Source organism: Centroberyx gerrardi, chromosome 20, assembly GCF_048128805.1.
Source record: "Centroberyx gerrardi isolate f3 chromosome 20, fCenGer3.hap1.cur.20231027, whole genome shotgun sequence".
Classification (NCBI taxonomy): domain Eukaryota; kingdom Metazoa; phylum Chordata; class Actinopteri; order Beryciformes; family Berycidae; genus Centroberyx; species Centroberyx gerrardi.
Window position 1 is genome coordinate 24,773,760 of NC_136016.1, and position 16,813 is coordinate 24,790,572.

A 16,813-nucleotide genomic window follows, 5' to 3' on the forward strand; every position below is an offset into this window, starting at 1 on the left:
CTGTCTCTCTGTCTGTCTGTCTGTCTGTCTGTCTGTCTGTCTGTCAGTCTGTCTGTCTGTCTGTCTGTCTGTCTGTCTGTCTCTCAGTCTGTCTGTCAGTCTGTCTGTCTGTCTCTCAGTCTGTCTGTCTGTCTCTGTCTCTCAGTCTGTCTGTGTCTGTCTGTCTCTGTCTCTGTGTCTGTCTGTCTGTCTGTCTCTCTGTCTGTCTGTCAGTCTGTCTGTCTGTCTGTCTCTCAGTCTGTCTGTCTGTCTCTGTCTCTCAGTCTGTCTGTGTCTGTCTGTCTCTGTGTCTGTCTGTCTGTCTGTCTCTCTGTCTGTCTGTCTCTCAGTCTGTCTGTGTCTGTCTGTCTCTGTGTCTGTCTGTCTGTCTGTCTCTGTGTCTGTCTGTCTGTCTGTCTGTCTGTCTGTGTCTGTCTGTCTGTCAGTCTGTCTGTCTGTCTGTCTCTCAGTCTGTCTGTCTGTCTCTGTCTCTCAGTCTGTCTGTGTCTGTCTGTCTCTGTGTCTGTCTGTCTGTCTGTCTCTGTGTCTGTCTGTCTGTCTGTGTCTGTCTGTCTGTGCCTCTGGATACTGTCCTGTATCGGGCGTTGTTAGCACAAATGGTGAAACTCTGATGCTGCGTTCACGTCACGTAGGAAGAAGCAAAAGAACGGGACGACGTCTCGTTGGCGGCAACTTGAAAGCGTTCACTTGTTTAAACTCGAACGTTTTGTTTATGAATTTAAAATCAACCGTAGACAAACTGCAGCGGACTCTGCTCACTCTTCTTCAGTAGAGTTGATTGTGTCAGTGTGAATATAACCGATCATTTTGATGTGTGCTGACTTTGATTCGCTGCCACGTCTGCCGCCTGTGAAGAAACAGTTTGTGGGAGAAATCAGAGTTTACAAGAACCCTTTGTATTAGGAGGCCACGTTAACGTTTTTTTCCCCGGTCGGAAGCTCATATTTACGGTAAATCTGGCAGGACGTGAACGCGGCAGTAGCCCCGGGTCACTACGTTGCGTTAAATTCAATGAAAAACTGTGATTCGCCTTTCCACCAGCCTCCATGTTGACTTGCTGAATGATGTACCCGGGTTTTCCTGCTCCCATTGACTTGAATAGACTGCCTGTTGAATTCAAATGGAGTGAAAACCCCTCAGAAGAGTTGAGTCACCTCTTCAGTCTTTGTGAAGTTAATATGGTAAACTTGACAAATGGTCACTTTGCTCTGTCTGGTGACGATGTTTCAGATTTAGCCCTTAATTTTATTCTTCTTTTGTCTTTTTATTCTTACTTTGTAGACGTAGTGTTAATTCAGTGTACTGTACAAGTTATCTGGTTGTTCCCCCTTTAGTGGAGGAAATATTTTTTTTTAACGCTTTGTATTTGTTCTTTCTATTTCTCAGTCTTCTACATTGTTCTGCCTTGTGTCTGTATCGCATTTCATTTATTTTCATGTACTTTTGGGGGGATAAGTCGAGTCGGTTCACGTCAAAGAAAGAAGAACAAAATGGGAATGCACTTTAGCCATAAAGAACACGAACGCATTCTTTAGTTTGTGTTTGCAGGGTAAAAGAAATTGATCCATGGGATTTTTGAGGCAACAGAGTAGATGGGCTCTTTTTGTTTACCGGCACTATCTAACATGTGCACTATGCCAGCGGGGGGTCAAAGTCGGGTCCTGGGTCCTCCGGCGGGTCCTTCAAGTTGTCGGGCAGCTTCCCAGAAAATGAAGAATAATTAGCTATTAATTTGAAGTGTAGCATCTGTCTGCTGTGTGATTATGGACGATAGCACATTTTAAAGAATTTGGGTAAAGAACAGCGAATCTGCCACATTCACTTCAGAAATGTTGAGATCATGACCAAGATATTTCTTATCTTGGTCATGATTATATGCATGAAGAATGAATAGAGAGCTTTCAGGTGATGTAACCCCCCCTCTGGCGGCCATATTGGAGGTCCTCAGCTCTTTAGCAACAACAGAGTTTCATTCCAAAATGATATTTATCCATGTTGAGCAAGAATTTTACCCAATGATCATTATATTTTACTTTCATACCAGTGATCATTTCATAATACGTGATAATTTTGTAATTAGTTCACCTTTTGGTGTGAGATTTGCCTCAAAAATCCCTCTGTGATCCTCATATTATACCAAAGTGCAGAGTATCATCCACTCTTATGTTTGAATATTATTTTCTGCCGGTTGCTCTCGCCTTACTGTCACACCTCAACACTTCTGCTTTTCTTCTGCCGCCTTCAGTGTGAACAGGCTGGTCCTACCATTCATATCCTCCAGCAGGGTGTCGGGGTTTTAACGCCTGATATATTCAACTTTTGTAATCTTGTTTTGCTGTTGGATATTGGAGAAAATAAAACTTCATTTCTGCAGTCTTGATGTACAAAACAGTCGTTGAATCCTCTCTTCATTTAGGAGACGCAGGAGGCTGATGGTGAAGTTTCAAATGTTCAGGAAAAAAACATGATAAATGGAGTATTTTTGCTTTTGTTAAATTGTTGAAGATGATTTGAAATCCAGCTGAAACCCAGACCAGCCAACAGACAGAGCCGTGTGTGTGTGTGTGTGTGTGTGTGTGTGTGGTGAAGCAGCGATGCATCAGATCACGATATGATAAAATGTGATGGCACGCAGGCCAATCGCACGACACCAGTTCATCCACCTGTGTGTGTGTGTGTGTGTGTGTGTGTGTGTGCGTGTGTGTGTGTGTGGGAATGGCCACAGACTGGTTGTCTTCCCATGCACGTGTGTTTTGACGGTGGTTGCATTGGACTTTAAAGTATCTGCTTTGACTCACGTGTGTGTGACTGAGGTGTATGTATGTGTGTGTGTGTGTGTGTGTGTGTGGGTATTTCCAACGCTAGCATCTAGTCCCTCCCTTAATATTAATCCCACTGGAATCTACTGCTTAGACCGGCTGTCTCACACACACACACACACACACACACACACACACACGTCAAGTCAAGTCGGACACACACACACACACACGTCAAGTCAAGTCGGACACACACACACACACACGTCAAGTCAAGTCAGGTCAACTTTGTTTATCTGAGTCATGAATTGCTTCACAGTAAACAAAAGGGAAACCGAAACATCAAAACAAGATGGAACGACTACAACACAAACTCAGGAAAACATGAACACGTGTTCTTGTTTTCTGTCCTCGTGCAACAGAGAGATCCTGCTGGGTCGGGCCGGTCCGTTCGGCTGAACTGCAGAGTCACGAAAACAACAAATCACTTCACTCGTTTAATGAGAACCAGCGTTTCGGCACTAATGCCTTCGTCGCTACATGTCGGTCCTCACCGCTTCTACCCGCCGGTGATCTCCGTCGTTACAAAGCTCATGTTTCTCAGCCGAGCTTTGTCCAAACCCACAGAACTTCATTTTAAATTCTAGTCCAGATCTCGAGGTTTCCAAAGACACCAAACATGTCAGGCCGGATCCCAGGGAAACGTGGAGAAAGTGAAGCACAAACATCTGGATTTGCTCCGTTTGCTGTGATGTCTCAGTGAAGAGCTGAACAGCAGCGACACAATACGGACGAGACGCTGTGGCACAGTGTGGGGAAATGTTTTTTCTATATTTGAAGCTACTTAAGAAGAAATTTAAGGGGAAAGACGAGGGTGCGAGGGGTTAAGAATCACAGTCAGGAGGTTAGGGTTAGAGTTAGGTAAAGGTGAAGGTTAACATTAGCACTTGGGTTCAGAGTGGCTGTGTGTGTGTGTGTGTGTGTGTGTGTGTGACAGCAGCACACTCCAGTGGGTTGTTTCCCTCCCTGCATACAGTACTGAATCAAAAATAAACTCCTCTATTAATTCAACTGACAGTTTATTCAGACGGTCAAACTGGAGTGAAGCTGTTTTGTTGCTCAATTCATTTTTATTTCTTTTCTTTTCACAGAAGTCAGAAAAAGCCACAGTAATTCCAGAGAAAATTAAATTGGAATAAAAAATACATGAATGCTAAAAACGCATTTTGACTATTTACTTTCACCATACACTTTAAAAAAAAAACTACAAAAAAAACACACTTTTGCCAGAAAGGTACAGTATGATTCGATCCCTGAGCGGCTGAACAGGAACTTTTCACAGGTTGAAAAGTCTTGATAAACCTACAATCTACTGAACCACTTCAACATGGAACGCTTATAGTTTCTTTTTTTATAAATAAGACGACAACCTTTTTCCAAATCTACACACTGACAACATGACAGGCGGAGCGGATTTAAAGGGTTTTTTATTCAAAAACACGATTCGTTTTGGAAATACTCCTCTACTTCAAACACACCAGCCGGTACCTCAGAAAGACACGATGATCCTATTCTCAAAAATATAATGATTTGGTAAACACAATTCTTAATATAGATAATTATTGTAATAATATTCGGTACTATGCTTTACTTCGGGGCCAACAAGTGACTTTGGAAGAGTTAGGTGTCGTCGTTTTGCCTCTGAAAAGGATTTCACACCATGTGATCAGGGCAGGAAGTCAGCACTTCACCCACCGACCACAACGGAGGTGGTTTCCAAAATCCACCTGCCGCTTTCACTATTTCACCAGCCAGCTATATTTTTGGTTACCTGTACCAGTCGACTCAAAATGGCCGGTAGAGCAGACTAATTTCACCAGCCAAAACCTACATTTACTGACATTTGACCAGCCTTCATGTGACCTAAGGCCGCGTTCCCTCCAGCATGTTCCGGTCGGTTTATTTTCCTCCTTCAGTCGGGTTCTGCAGTGCGGTTCGTAAATCCAACCAACGACAGGAAACCGCCCCAAAACACAAGGGATTATGGGTAGAAGGAGACGGAAAGCCTAGCAGAACTAAATGAAGTCTGGACTGATGTGTTCTGAACTGGTATGAACACCACAGAAGAAGAGACAGACGAGTCCATCATGTTAGATGAAGTTACAGGAAGTCGAGCCTCTAACCTGCAGGACGACAGGTTCAAACTCTGTCCAATCAACAAGCTGCTTGTGCATAATATGACTTTTGTTTCCAAGCCCTGGGTGGCTTGTGATTGGTCAGTTTGAACCTAAAGGAACCAAATACAGAAATACAACAAAGTCAAATTTTCCTCTCTGGTTCACGCTGAAGAAAACCAGCTGGAGGATCACAGCCTAACACTTAAACTAGTATAAACTGACTTCCTCTTCACAGCAACTCAACATTTTGTCAGCTAGTTTGATTTTGAGAACAGAGAAGAAGCTCCAAATGACGGCCGGTTACCTGCCGAAATGTCTGGTGGAGTAGATTTCCCCCCGTCTGTGACACTGAAACTCTCCACTGACAGCATCTCTGCAAGGAATCCCAGCAGTCTTTGGGATAAATGATGTTTTTCTCCCATATCAGACGGGTCCCGCTGGTCCCGACGGTTGTTAACACTCAACAGCATCTGTGCGTGTGATGCTCCTTGACATCTCCTGGTGATAAACAGTACGTCTAGTGGCAAAATGATGGCAGGTGTTAATTCTAAGCGTCTCAGTTGAGCGCCAGTCCCTCGCTGACGGGCATGTTGATGTGGGCGGTCAGCAGCGGGGCGCTCTTCCCCTCGTGCAGAACGAACACCTTGATGATGTCCGAAATGCCCTTGTCGCTCGTGCACTCCACGAACGTCTCGACGGGGTAGATGAGTCCGGGGACCAGCAGCGGGATCCTCATGTACGGGTTCCTCATCCTGTACAGGTTCTCGTCGTACAGGAAGCTGACGGCGAGGTTCATGACGGGCCGGCAGGCCGCCGTGTTCTGGACGTTCAGGGTGAGCTTGAAGGACGGGCCGAGGCCCTGGACCACGGCGTTCATCTTGAGCGGCTCGGTCGGGCTGGCGGACACGGGCGTCAGGCTGGACTCCAGCGCCTTGACGTAGGCTTTCGCCGCCGCCAGCCGCAGGCGGCTCAGGTCCATCTGGAAGGCCCGGTGCATGGCCACGCCGTTCTCGCGCTCCCTCAGCGTCTGGTCCACGTACAGCTTGGTCTTCTTGGGGACATTGAGGCGGACGCTCTGGGCCGGCGGCGGGCCGGGCGCGCTGTCCCTGTCGTCGAACGCGGCCGTCCTCTTCAGGATCTTCACGATCAGGCCGCCTCCCTTGGTGGTCATGAGCAGGGTGCCGTCCTCGCGCCCGTACCGGCCGAAGCAGACGCCGCTCACCACGTCGGGCGTCTTGATGACACCGAGCAGGTTCTTGTCCCGGTAGAGGTGGACCTCGCAGTTGGCCAGGCCCACCAGGACGGCCTGGAAGCCCCTGGTGGGCAGATCCATGGCTGCCATGGTGGTGACGGGAGCGGGGAGGATCGCCTTCCACAGCTTCTTCCCCTGAAAAACCAGAAGAGACACAACGTCCGTTCACGTTTTGTTTTCTAGATTGTTTTAATGGGCTTTTTTTTGCCTTTATTTGACCGTCACAGTGAAGACAGACAGGAAAGACTGGAAGAGAGAGAGGGAGAGCGTGTGACAAAGGTCCCAGGCCGGACGCCCTGAGGTTTTTTGTACTAATGCTAGTGTCGGTTCTTGTGCTGCAGCACTAAAACTGCTCTTATTGACTTACTTGGAAATTATTAGAGCGGTACACCTAAAAGTTTGTTTTTGTGGAAATTTTGCTGTCATAGGATATTGTTTTATTTTACATCTTTGCTAGCAGTGGTGAGGAAACATTCACTCGGTTCTCCTGTGCCAGGGTTTCACAGTGACTGATGGTGGACTGGGTTTTGGTCAGCAGGTTTTCCTCCACAGGACCGGTACTGTGTTTGCGTTACCTTCTGTGTGAAGCCCTGCAGGCTCTCGTCGGCGCAGCCCACCACCACGTTCTTCCCCATCCTGACCAGGCCGACCGGGTGGGAGGAAAGCTCGATGCAGTACTTCGGTTTGGCCGATTCCCTGCAAAGGAGGGTCACGCTTTGTCGGCTTAAAAAGTTCTTTAGGAGTCAGATAAATGACCTGTCGGGCTCAAATTCAAGAGACACGTGGAAAAAAACAACAGTCTGCGGTGCGAATGTCCTCTTTCTTTGATACGGCTTTGAACATTTTGGGGATCACAGATTTCCATCGAGACGATATAGAAAAAAACCTTTGAGACTCGAGTGGATCTGGAATATTTGGAGGGTTTTTCTAGAAACTTTGTCTCAAGGCATGGCGACATCCATCATAACATATGTCGCTCAAACTTGGAAGGATGATGCATCTTCACAGAGTGTTCCAGCATTTGAAAAGTGACACTGATTGGCCTAATGGGGGGGCGCTATAGTCAAAGGTCAAAATTTTAAACTCAAACAAAACAGATTGGAGGGGAGTGGAGGTCCGGCGGCTGCCTTACCTGCGCAGGATGTAGATGTTGCCGTTGCGACACGCGACTGTGATGCGAAACTCCACGTCAAACTGACCCGTCACGTCCATCATGGTGGGAGCGGCGGGCAGCGACATCTTCAGCAGCGTTCAGACAAAACAGAATGTCAACAATTTCTCAAAGTTCTCCTCCAATCACCTCACCGATAACAATGTTCTGTTCTTTCTTTCTTCTTTCTTGGATTACAAGGCAAACTAGGAGTGAAAGTGAAACAGGTCAAAGCGCGCCCTAATTTCGTGTCAGGATTTGAAACACACTCCAGAGGTTTCTCGTGGGTTGGGAAGAACTTAACTGAAGGGGGGAAAAAAAATGATATCAACACATTTCAGCTTCATGCCTCAAAGCACGCTGAGGAAGGTGCAACGCTGAAATGCGTTTTGTTTTTTATCTTTCTCTGCTCTCTAAAGGCATTTCATATCTACAAGCCCAAGAAAGAAGGATTCGATTTTGGTGATGATTAGTGCTGAAATGATTAGTCTATAAATTATACATTTAATAATCGCTTAATTGTTTTAGTCATTTATCAAGTACAAATAACAAACATTTGCTGGTTACAGCTTCACAAATGCTAAGATTTGCTGCTTTTTTCCCTTTTTTCAGTTTTAAGTAAGAAATCTGAAGAATCACTTTGGGCTCTGGTAACTTGTGACGGGCATTTGTCACCATTTTTGACATTTCATAGACTAAATAATTAATCTATTTATCAAAAAATGAATTGATAGATTAATCGATAATGAAAAGAATTGTTCGTTGCAGCCCTAGTGATAATCTGGATCTGGGATTTCCACCATTAGACGATTTCCGTTTTTTAGCCATAAGTATTCTGCTGCATTCATGTGCTGCTGGGAAAGCCCGACATCCAGGATTGGTTGGCTGCTAAACAGCGTTGCTTTCACGTGCTATTTTGTCCGAAAATCAAACCCAGAAGATAAACAATAAACGATGAATCGGTACGGAGGCTGCAGCTCTGACAGTTACAGAACTGTTCAGCGACAGCCGGTTACCTTGGACAGGATGGTGAAAGCTTCGGGGTCCAGGATGTAGACGTCGCTGCTCTCCGTGCCGATCACCAGACAGCTGACTCCGTCCTCGTCGGCCGTGCTCTTCTTCAGGGTCCCGATGCAGGTGATGACCGTCTGGGAGCGCGAGATAAAACAGGAGAATAAAAAAAACGGATCTGAATAGAATCTCAAAAGCTCCCAAATGACGACAACAGTGGAGAGGAGAATTTGGACAGAAGCTGGGGACTGAGGGTCTCTGAAACCCCGCCCCCGGTACCTGTCGTCTGATTGGCTGCTGCTTGTGGAGGCTGACGAACTCGTCCATGTCGTGCGGCTCCAGCGCCAGGAAGCGGAGGGAGCGGACGGACAGCGGCACGTCGGCCTTCTCCCTGACGCCCTCCAGCAGCTCCTTCAGGCTCAGAGGGTGGATCTGCCCCTCCCTCGCCTGCTGCCACGCATCCTGCCCACACAGCAGCACAGAGACGGACTGTGTTGTCGTACGTTTTGACATTTACAAATTATGGCTGTAACAAATTCATGGGTTTATTGCTAAGTCAGTGGTTCTCTGGGCTACTTTAAGGGTTTAAGGGTAAGTTTTCATATTCGCTACTAAGCGATCGAATAATTTGAGGGACAAACTCGTTAAGACAGATCTCTGTTACACATTTTTTAAGCTCTCTTCCCCCGGGGAAATTTTCCTTGTTCGAACTGTGTGAATTGTACTGCCGTGATTAAAGGGGACCATCTTTTACATCCCCACACCGGTAGAAAAATGAAAGTCAGGGGTAGAATCACATGTAGTTTACCTATTAAAATGTCCTTGTGGGTTTTGCTATGTGGGCAAGACAAAAAGAGAATTGAGAATTAGGATTTCCGGACATAAGAGTAGTATCAGAAATAGGGATGAGAGGTCTCCTGCAGCCAGACTCTTTACTTCTGCAGGCCGTGGAGTTTGTAGTCGACGCTTCATGGGTATCGAGACCGTTAGGCCACTGTTGAGGGGAGGTGACGGGGAGAGGAAACATACTGGATACACTCCTTACAAACCGAATATCCGAGGGGCTTAAACGAAGAATCGCTGTTGTCTTGTTTTTTATCAATATGTGTATTATTGATGTATATGCATTTGTAATTTCTATGGAGGTTTTGCACATGACTGATCTTCATATTTACATACATACAATTTTTATTGCTAGTGTGCAAACCTATTGGTCACTTATCTGACTGTTGCAATCACAGTTTGTGCTTTTTTTCCTCCTATTACTTATTAGATATTTTTTCTTGTTACTATTTTTCTTATGTATATGTATTTGCATTTTCTATGAAGGCTTTGCACATGATTGGTCTACATATATGCATACATGCATTTTTATTGTTAGCGTGTAAATCTATCGGTCACTTATCTGACTGTTACTATCACAATATATGAGATATTTGGTAAATCTATCGGTCACTCATCTGGCTGCTGTAATCACAGAATGTGATATATTTCCTATTTTTCTCCTTTTATTATTAATTTTTTCTGATTACTATTTTTCTGACTAATATTTGTTTCTTGTGGATGGTTGTTTGTATTTATGTACATGCATTTGTAGGCTATTTGTTATGGAGATTCTGCACATGATGGTTTCAGATGTAGACCCACATACATGCTATTCTTACTGTTAGTGTGTAAATCAATCGGTCACTCTCTGGTTGTTGCAATCACATAATGTGATATATCTCCTCTGATGGCTTAAACTGTCTCAGATTTTCTTCATTTCTATTATTTTTCTTATTAGTACTTTTTTTCATGATGCCTGTTTGGATGATTTGTATCAGCTGGTTGTAATCACCAGCAGGTTCCTGGCTGCTGTTTAATAGGCCTGGGCTGAAACGCGTCCGTTTGTTTTGCTGCTGTGCCTCATTAAAGAAATGATAAACACTCATCGGTGACTGCTGACGATTTCATTTGTTATTTACAACAAGTTAACACAATTAGAGAATGTAGAAGAATGACTGTTTTGATCATAGTTTCTCTGTTATCTCTTTACCTACAATACAGATAGTCATGGGATTCTGGACAAAATTGTATCTAACAATAAAAATATTCACAGATTTTGGTTCGAGAGACAAAATCTCATCAAATGGGGGTCCGTGGCTCTAATGTGGACTAAATTAAGGGTCCTTGATATGAAAAAGGTTGAGAATCACTGGCCTAAAGAACCCCGTCAAGAACTCCTGGAAATCCCCCAAGAGTTCTTCAAGAACCCTGGGAGAACCCCACCTGCTCCAGGCTGTTGACCTCCAGGCCGGGCAGGGTGAACTTGAAGTACGGCCTCAGGTTTTTATACACGTAGATGAAGGGACCGGAAGCCACGGCGACGGCGGGGATGCGGGGCTCGTGCAGGTCCATGAGGAAGGCCACCAGGCCGGTGGGCAGGTCCAGCAGGGTGCTGTCGCTCACCAGGCTCGTGCCCCGGTACACCTTCAGCTTCATGTTGCACGAGCCCGTGCCCAGGTCGCCGACCACCAGCTTGCTCTCCCCGTCCCCGTTCAGGTCCGCCAGGTCCATGCACGAGGAGAAGGTGTACAGGTTGGCCACCGGGTCGTAGTGCGCGTCCAGCCACTTCCCGCCGTCCGCGCGCGTTTCGCCCACGGAAGACATGCTGAAAGACGAACTAATTCCTAGGATTTTTACTTTAATGTCCCAGTATCTTTGTAACGCGAAATAACGGTCACCGGTCCTTCCTTCCGCGCCGTTGTCAAGGTAACCAGATTGTTGTGTTTTCGTCTGGACGGTTTGGAGAGCCTGCCGCTGTCTGCTTCGCTATTTATTTCAATATCTAGTTAATTATTTAGAATAACGCATTGGGAAGTTTTACCTAATGGTAAATTTACACGGATAAAGATGTTAATCTAGCTACTAGCGCTGTCTCCTCGGCTGTAATCCTGCCGTGTAATCCTCAAATCGGCTTTCTCTGGCTGCCGCTGCCGTCGCCGTCCGATGACGTAAATCTTACCCGCCTATGTTTACAAGCTTTTTTTTTAGTGAGCTTCATGGCTTTTTTAAATGTATTTATTTATTTTGATTAATACTACAAAAAACAGTTAACAAGTATACATACCTTGTATGTATACAGAGATAAATCAACATTAAAACTGAACACTAAGGCAGAGAAGGGGGTTATTTATCTACATGTCAAAATAAACACTATAAATTAATTATAGTATATACAAGCTTTATAAAGTCGCATGTACTATTTATATTCCTTTAAAAACACAAGAAATTGTGTTTATAATATACTCTTCCAAATCCAAAACAGGGGGAAATCTTTATGAATATTATCAATTAAAAATCTGAACACGTCTTGCCAAAATATTTCTACATAAGGACAATGGCAAAAAAGATGGAGGACAGTCTCTGCAGAAAGAACGATTTATATTAATGTCTGTTTTTTAAGATTTCTGTTTACAAGCATTTTGCTGACAGACGGAGTATTAGTCTCGCGAGATTGACTCCAGTGGAGAAGAGCGAGATTTATGTGACGTTGCCTATTTGCAGCTGTGTGATTGGTCCTCTGGTTCTAGTTTAAAAACTAGACCGCGGTGGAGGAAAGAGAAACAAGACTTCTTCTGGATGTTTTCTGTATCAAATCTCTGCTGAATAAAACACATCCAAAGTGAGTGAATTAAAACATTTGATAAAGTTTCGCTACACTGATTTAATGAGATATTTTTTGCAACGACGTAAAACAAATACGTGCGTGTTTTGTTTCTAATGCACGCGAGAGGAGAGTCAGCTTTAGCTTTTAGCTTATTGTGGCTAATGCTAATCAACAGTTTACAGTCGAGTCAAATACATTTTTAACCATTGAATTCAGCTATAATGTGTGTTGTTATTATTAGTTAGTTGCTTTCTGTATTTGCATGTGTGAATATTAACATATGACGAAGCACATGAGCGACTGTTTACAGCTAGCCCCGATACGTTCCGTTCTCTTTATGGAGAATCACGCCGAACTCCATTCAAATATCTGGAAATTTAAAGCTGCCCTGCTTATCGGCAAAAGGACATACTTGGCAGAACAGGACTTAAGACGTTTTCTGAATCATTGAGTTCCACTGGTAAAATCGGCATGCACATATACTCCATCAAGCAGCCTTTATTTCAATAAAATGTCAACATTTTGGATTGGTTTGCCTGTTATTGCTACCATCTTCATAAGGTAACGAACAGCGTGAACCAATTCTAGAAGTTGATCTTTAATGGCAGTAAGTGCTGCTTGGTGGATCGGATGCATGATTTTGAGGAGACTTTGCAGCTTGATGTATTTTGGCTGTGTTTTGATGAATAAAGACATTACCCGGACTGGCCTGACGGGGGCGCTGTCAGTAAATGTCAGAATTTCAGTCTTTGAAAAGCCACAACTGCTGCACAGCCGGTCTGATTTAGATGAAACTTGGGTCGATGATGCATCTTGTTAGTGACTGTGCCTGTATCATTCAGGGGGGACGACATGTTGTTGTAAATGTTGCGTGTGTGTGTGTCAGCAGGATGATGGAGTCTTGTTTAGCCGGGAAGCCGGAGAGAGTTGGACCGGTGAAGGTGGACGACATCAGGAGAGATCTGCTGAGCGACTTCTCTGCTCTCCCAACACAGGTCTGTCTGCCTGCCTGTATACCTGTCTGTCTGCCTGTCTGTCTGTCTGCCTGTCTGTCTGTGTTTCTGTCTGTCTGTCTGTCTGTCTGTGTTTCTGTCTGTCTGCCTGTCTGTCTGTGTAGTGTACCTGTCTTTCTGCCTCAGTCTGTTTGTCTACCTGTGTCTCTTTATCACCAGTCTTGTGCAAAGTGAGACTGGAGTTGGAAGCTCATGATGGTAAATGATAATAATGGTGTTGTTTTTCTCATCACTTTTATGACACAATCCTGATGAGAAAAACTGTGATTTGGAGGAGATTATAGTAGTGAATAATAATACTGGTGTTGTTTTTTTCATCAGGATTGTGTTGAGTTGGTGACAGTTACAGTGTGGATTGATAATATGGGTGTTGTTTTTCTCATCAGGAGAGCGTTCAGTCGCAGACGGAGAATCTGCAGGTGTACCTGAGGATTCGACCGTTCACAGCGAGCGAGAGCGACAGCGGAGAGTCGCAGGTAACACACACACACTCTCTGTAGGGTGTGTGAACTGAAGGAGCACATCATGGATGCATAATGAATGGAAAACAATCAAACTCCTGCAGTTTATAAGTCAGAAACCTGTAATATTATCAGGCAAAATTACATGATATTCAAACAGTATTGGCATTTAAATTTTACCCCGCAAATGTTTTTATTTTCAAGTAATGGGAAAAATCTGTCCACACTTTATATGGCTGAATTCAGCAAAACATATCATATTGTGACTGTGTAACACACACACACACACACACACACACACACACACACAGCAGCCCTGACGGAGTGTGTGTCCCTGCAGGACTGTGTGACCATGGAGGGATCAGACACTGTGGTCCTGAAGGCTCCCAGGAGCTGTCAATCAAACCGAAAGAGCGACAAGCCCCTCCCACAAACCGCACAGAGGTTTACCTTCACCCAGGTGACACTGACAGCTACCTGACTGTCTGTCTGTCTGTCTGTCTCTCTGTCTGTCTGTCTCTCTCTCTGTCTCTCTGTCTGTCTCTCTGTCTCTCTGTCTGTCTCTCTGTCTGTCTGTCTGTCTCTCTGTCTGTCTGTCTCTCTCTCTGTCTGTCTGTCTGTCTGTCTGTCTCTCTGTCTGTCTCTCTGTCTCTCTGTCTCTCTGTCTGTCTGTCTGTCTGTCTGTCTGTCTCTCTGTCTGTCTGTCTGACTGACTGTCTGTCTGTCTGTCTCTCTGTCTGTCTGTCTGACTGTCTGTCTGTCTCTCTGTCTGACTGTCTGTCTGTCTGTCTGTCTGTCTGTCTGTCTCTCTGTCTCTCTGTCTCACTGTCTGCATTTGTTATTATTAGTAATAATTTATTAATTAACACTGTTTGTTATTATTTGAATATGTAGGTGTTTGGTCCAGTCAGTCAGAGGAAGGTGTTTCAGAGTGTTTCAGAGTTTGGTTAAATAATATGAATTAGTGCTGAGACGATTAGTCAATTAATCGATTAGTCGATCTTCAGAAAATGAATTGATTATAATTTTGATAATCGTTTCATTGTTTTAGTCATTTATCAGTAAAAATAAATGTTCTGGTTGCAGCTTCACGGATTTGCTGCTTTTCTCTGTTTCATCTCTTTATTAAATGAATCCTTTGAGTTTCTGTCTGCTGCTCAGACTGAGGAAGAAACCTGAAGGACTTTGGACTCTGAACTGAGATGACATTTGTCTTTATTTTATACATTTTTTTGAGTAAAGCATTAATCGATCAGTTGAAAAAAATAATTGATAGAGTCATTGACAATGAAAATAAATAATGTTTATTATTGAAACGCAGGTGTTCGGTCCAGACTCCAGTCAGAGGAAGGTGTTTGACGGGTCGGTGCGTGGTTTGGTCCGGAACGTTCTGGAAGGAGGAAACTGCCTGGTGTTTACATACGGAGTCACCAACGCCGGGAAAACCTTCACCTTCCTGGGTGAGAATCTCTGTCTGTCTGCCTGTCTGTCTGTCTGCCTGTCTGTCTGTCTGCCTGTCTGTCTGTCTGCCTGCCTGTCTGCCTGTCTGTCTGTCTGTCTGTCTGTCTGTCTGCCTGTCTGTCTGTCTGTCTGCCTGTCTGCCTGTCTGTCTGTCTGCCTGTCTGTCTGTCTGTCTGTCTGTCTGCCTGTCTGTCTGCCTGTCTGTCTGCCTGTCTGTCTGTCTGTCTGTCTGCCTGTCTGTCTGTCTGTCTGTCTGCCTGTCTGCCTTTCTCTCTTTAGTTTAGTTTATTATCATTATTATTATTAAGTTTATTTGTCAGGGACCATGTGCAAAAGAGAACATTGATCTCAGAAAAGAGAAAAGATGCTTTGCACCAGATTATAGCTATTTGCTAATTTCCATCTGCAGTCCCAGGGCAGGTCAACATAAAATACAGCACAAACAATACAATAAATTACAAAGTACATGTTGAAGTACAAAAAATCACATCTAGTCACATCACCACATTTCACACACACACTGCACAATATGTGAGATCACATTATGCTACTTTGACTAATAAATTAGTAGTAGCAAAGTAGTAGACTAATGTAGGCATGACTGGTTATTTACAATCCATTTCTTAGCTTCGTGTGAGAAAGTGTGGAGATCTGTACAGAGTTTCAGTTCAGTGGGAAGTTTGTTCCATTCCTTTATGGCTTTAAATGAAAAGGAGGATTGAGCATAGGCAGAGCCTCTTTTGGGAACTCTACACTCGACCTTGAGGTCGACCTCGTAGTCCTGCCGGTGTTCTCGGAGCAGAGTTGGACAAAGATCTTCAAGGGTGGGGGAGCGGCATTGTGGATTATTTTGAACACCATACGGATATCTGAATACATGAATACTTTCTGTCTGTCTGTCTGTCTTTCTGTCTGTCTGTCTCTTCCAGTGATCTTTAACAGTCTCTCTCTCCCCCTCAGGTCCGGAGCATGACTCGGGTCTGTTGCCCAGGTCTCTGTCTGTGATCTTTAACAGTATTGACGGTCGTGTCTACAGCGGGTCGGACCTGAAGCCTCAGCGCTGCAGAGACTTCAGCAGACTGACTCCAGACCAGCAGGTCCAGGAAAGCAGCAGCAAGAGGCAGCTGCTGAGGCTGCTGAAGGAGGTGAGGGACCTGGACTGGACTTGGACTCGAGTCACATGACCTGACGTGGACTTAGGGCTGGGCGATATGGACAAAATCAAATATCATAATATTTTTGACCAAATACCTCGATATCGATATTGCGACAATATTGTAGGGATGACTATTGGTGCTTTCACAAAATATTTACACAGTGAGATTTTTGATAAATAGTCATCAGTAATGTGGATATAATACTAAGGCTGACTAGCGTTTTTTTCTGAGTGCCAGCGTCTTTTTTCAGTTGTTCCCAGTGAGGAGAGAGCGTGTGCGGCCGCCTAGAGAAAAAAGCCCGGCGTCTTTCTTCAGAGCGCTCCAACTTTTTTGTGCGGCCGCTCCGAGCGCTTCTAGTTGAAGATCTCTGAACTTTTCGGAAAGGCGCCGGTGTCGTCACCCTTTTCAGGCAACCAGTCGAGGAGGCGATGATACTCACCGTACTGTTGTCTCCGACGGATCGGGTCCTGCGCCCCACGTCCTCCTCGCTCTACGGCTGTCAGACTGAGCGGCGACAAGCTCATCCGTACACAGGATGAGGGCAAGCATCCTCCCGGTGGGTGAAAAAATAATGTCAAACAAATAGATAGTAGCCTGAAAGAATAACAAATAGATAATAAAAAGCAAAGGGGCGATGCTAGTCTATCATACAACGGCAGTTAGAGTGGTGATATTGTTGTCATAGAAACAAAACCCACGCGCAGCGCCTCATCAAAAAAGCGC

At 44.7% G+C, this 16,813-nt stretch overlaps 2 protein-coding genes across 2 annotated transcripts in view; one reads left to right on the forward strand and one right to left on the reverse strand.

Moving 5' to 3' along the window:
* Nucleotides 1-5,277: 5,277 nt before the first annotated feature.
* Nucleotides 5,278-10,998, reverse strand: bbs1 (Bardet-Biedl syndrome 1). The gene is made up of 6 exons (XM_071914594.2): nucleotides 10,618-10,998; nucleotides 8,629-8,811; nucleotides 8,355-8,486; nucleotides 7,321-7,427; nucleotides 6,764-6,884; nucleotides 5,278-6,323 (listed from the first exon to the last, which is right to left on the reverse strand). Exons 1-6 carry the CDS (start codon nucleotides 10,996-10,998, stop codon nucleotides 5,493-5,495), a joined length of 1,755 nt encoding a protein of 584 aa, XP_071770695.2. The 3' UTR covers nucleotides 5,278-5,492.
* Nucleotides 10,999-11,955: 957 nt separating this feature from the next.
* The window catches only part of LOC139918632 (uncharacterized), a 14,974-nt gene continuing 10,116 nt past the window's right edge, over nucleotides 11,956-16,813 (forward strand). The window contains exons 1-6 of the mRNA XM_078290907.1: nucleotides 11,956-12,013; nucleotides 12,888-12,993; nucleotides 13,398-13,487; nucleotides 13,813-13,932; nucleotides 14,794-14,932; nucleotides 15,894-16,078. Of these exons, the coding sequence (XP_078147033.1) occupies nucleotides 12,889-12,993; nucleotides 13,398-13,487; nucleotides 13,813-13,932; nucleotides 14,794-14,932; nucleotides 15,894-16,078 (639 nt within the window). The 5' untranslated portion in view covers nucleotides 11,956-12,013; nucleotide 12,888. The remainder of the gene's footprint in view (nucleotides 12,014-12,887; nucleotides 12,994-13,397; nucleotides 13,488-13,812; nucleotides 13,933-14,793; nucleotides 14,933-15,893; nucleotides 16,079-16,813) is intronic.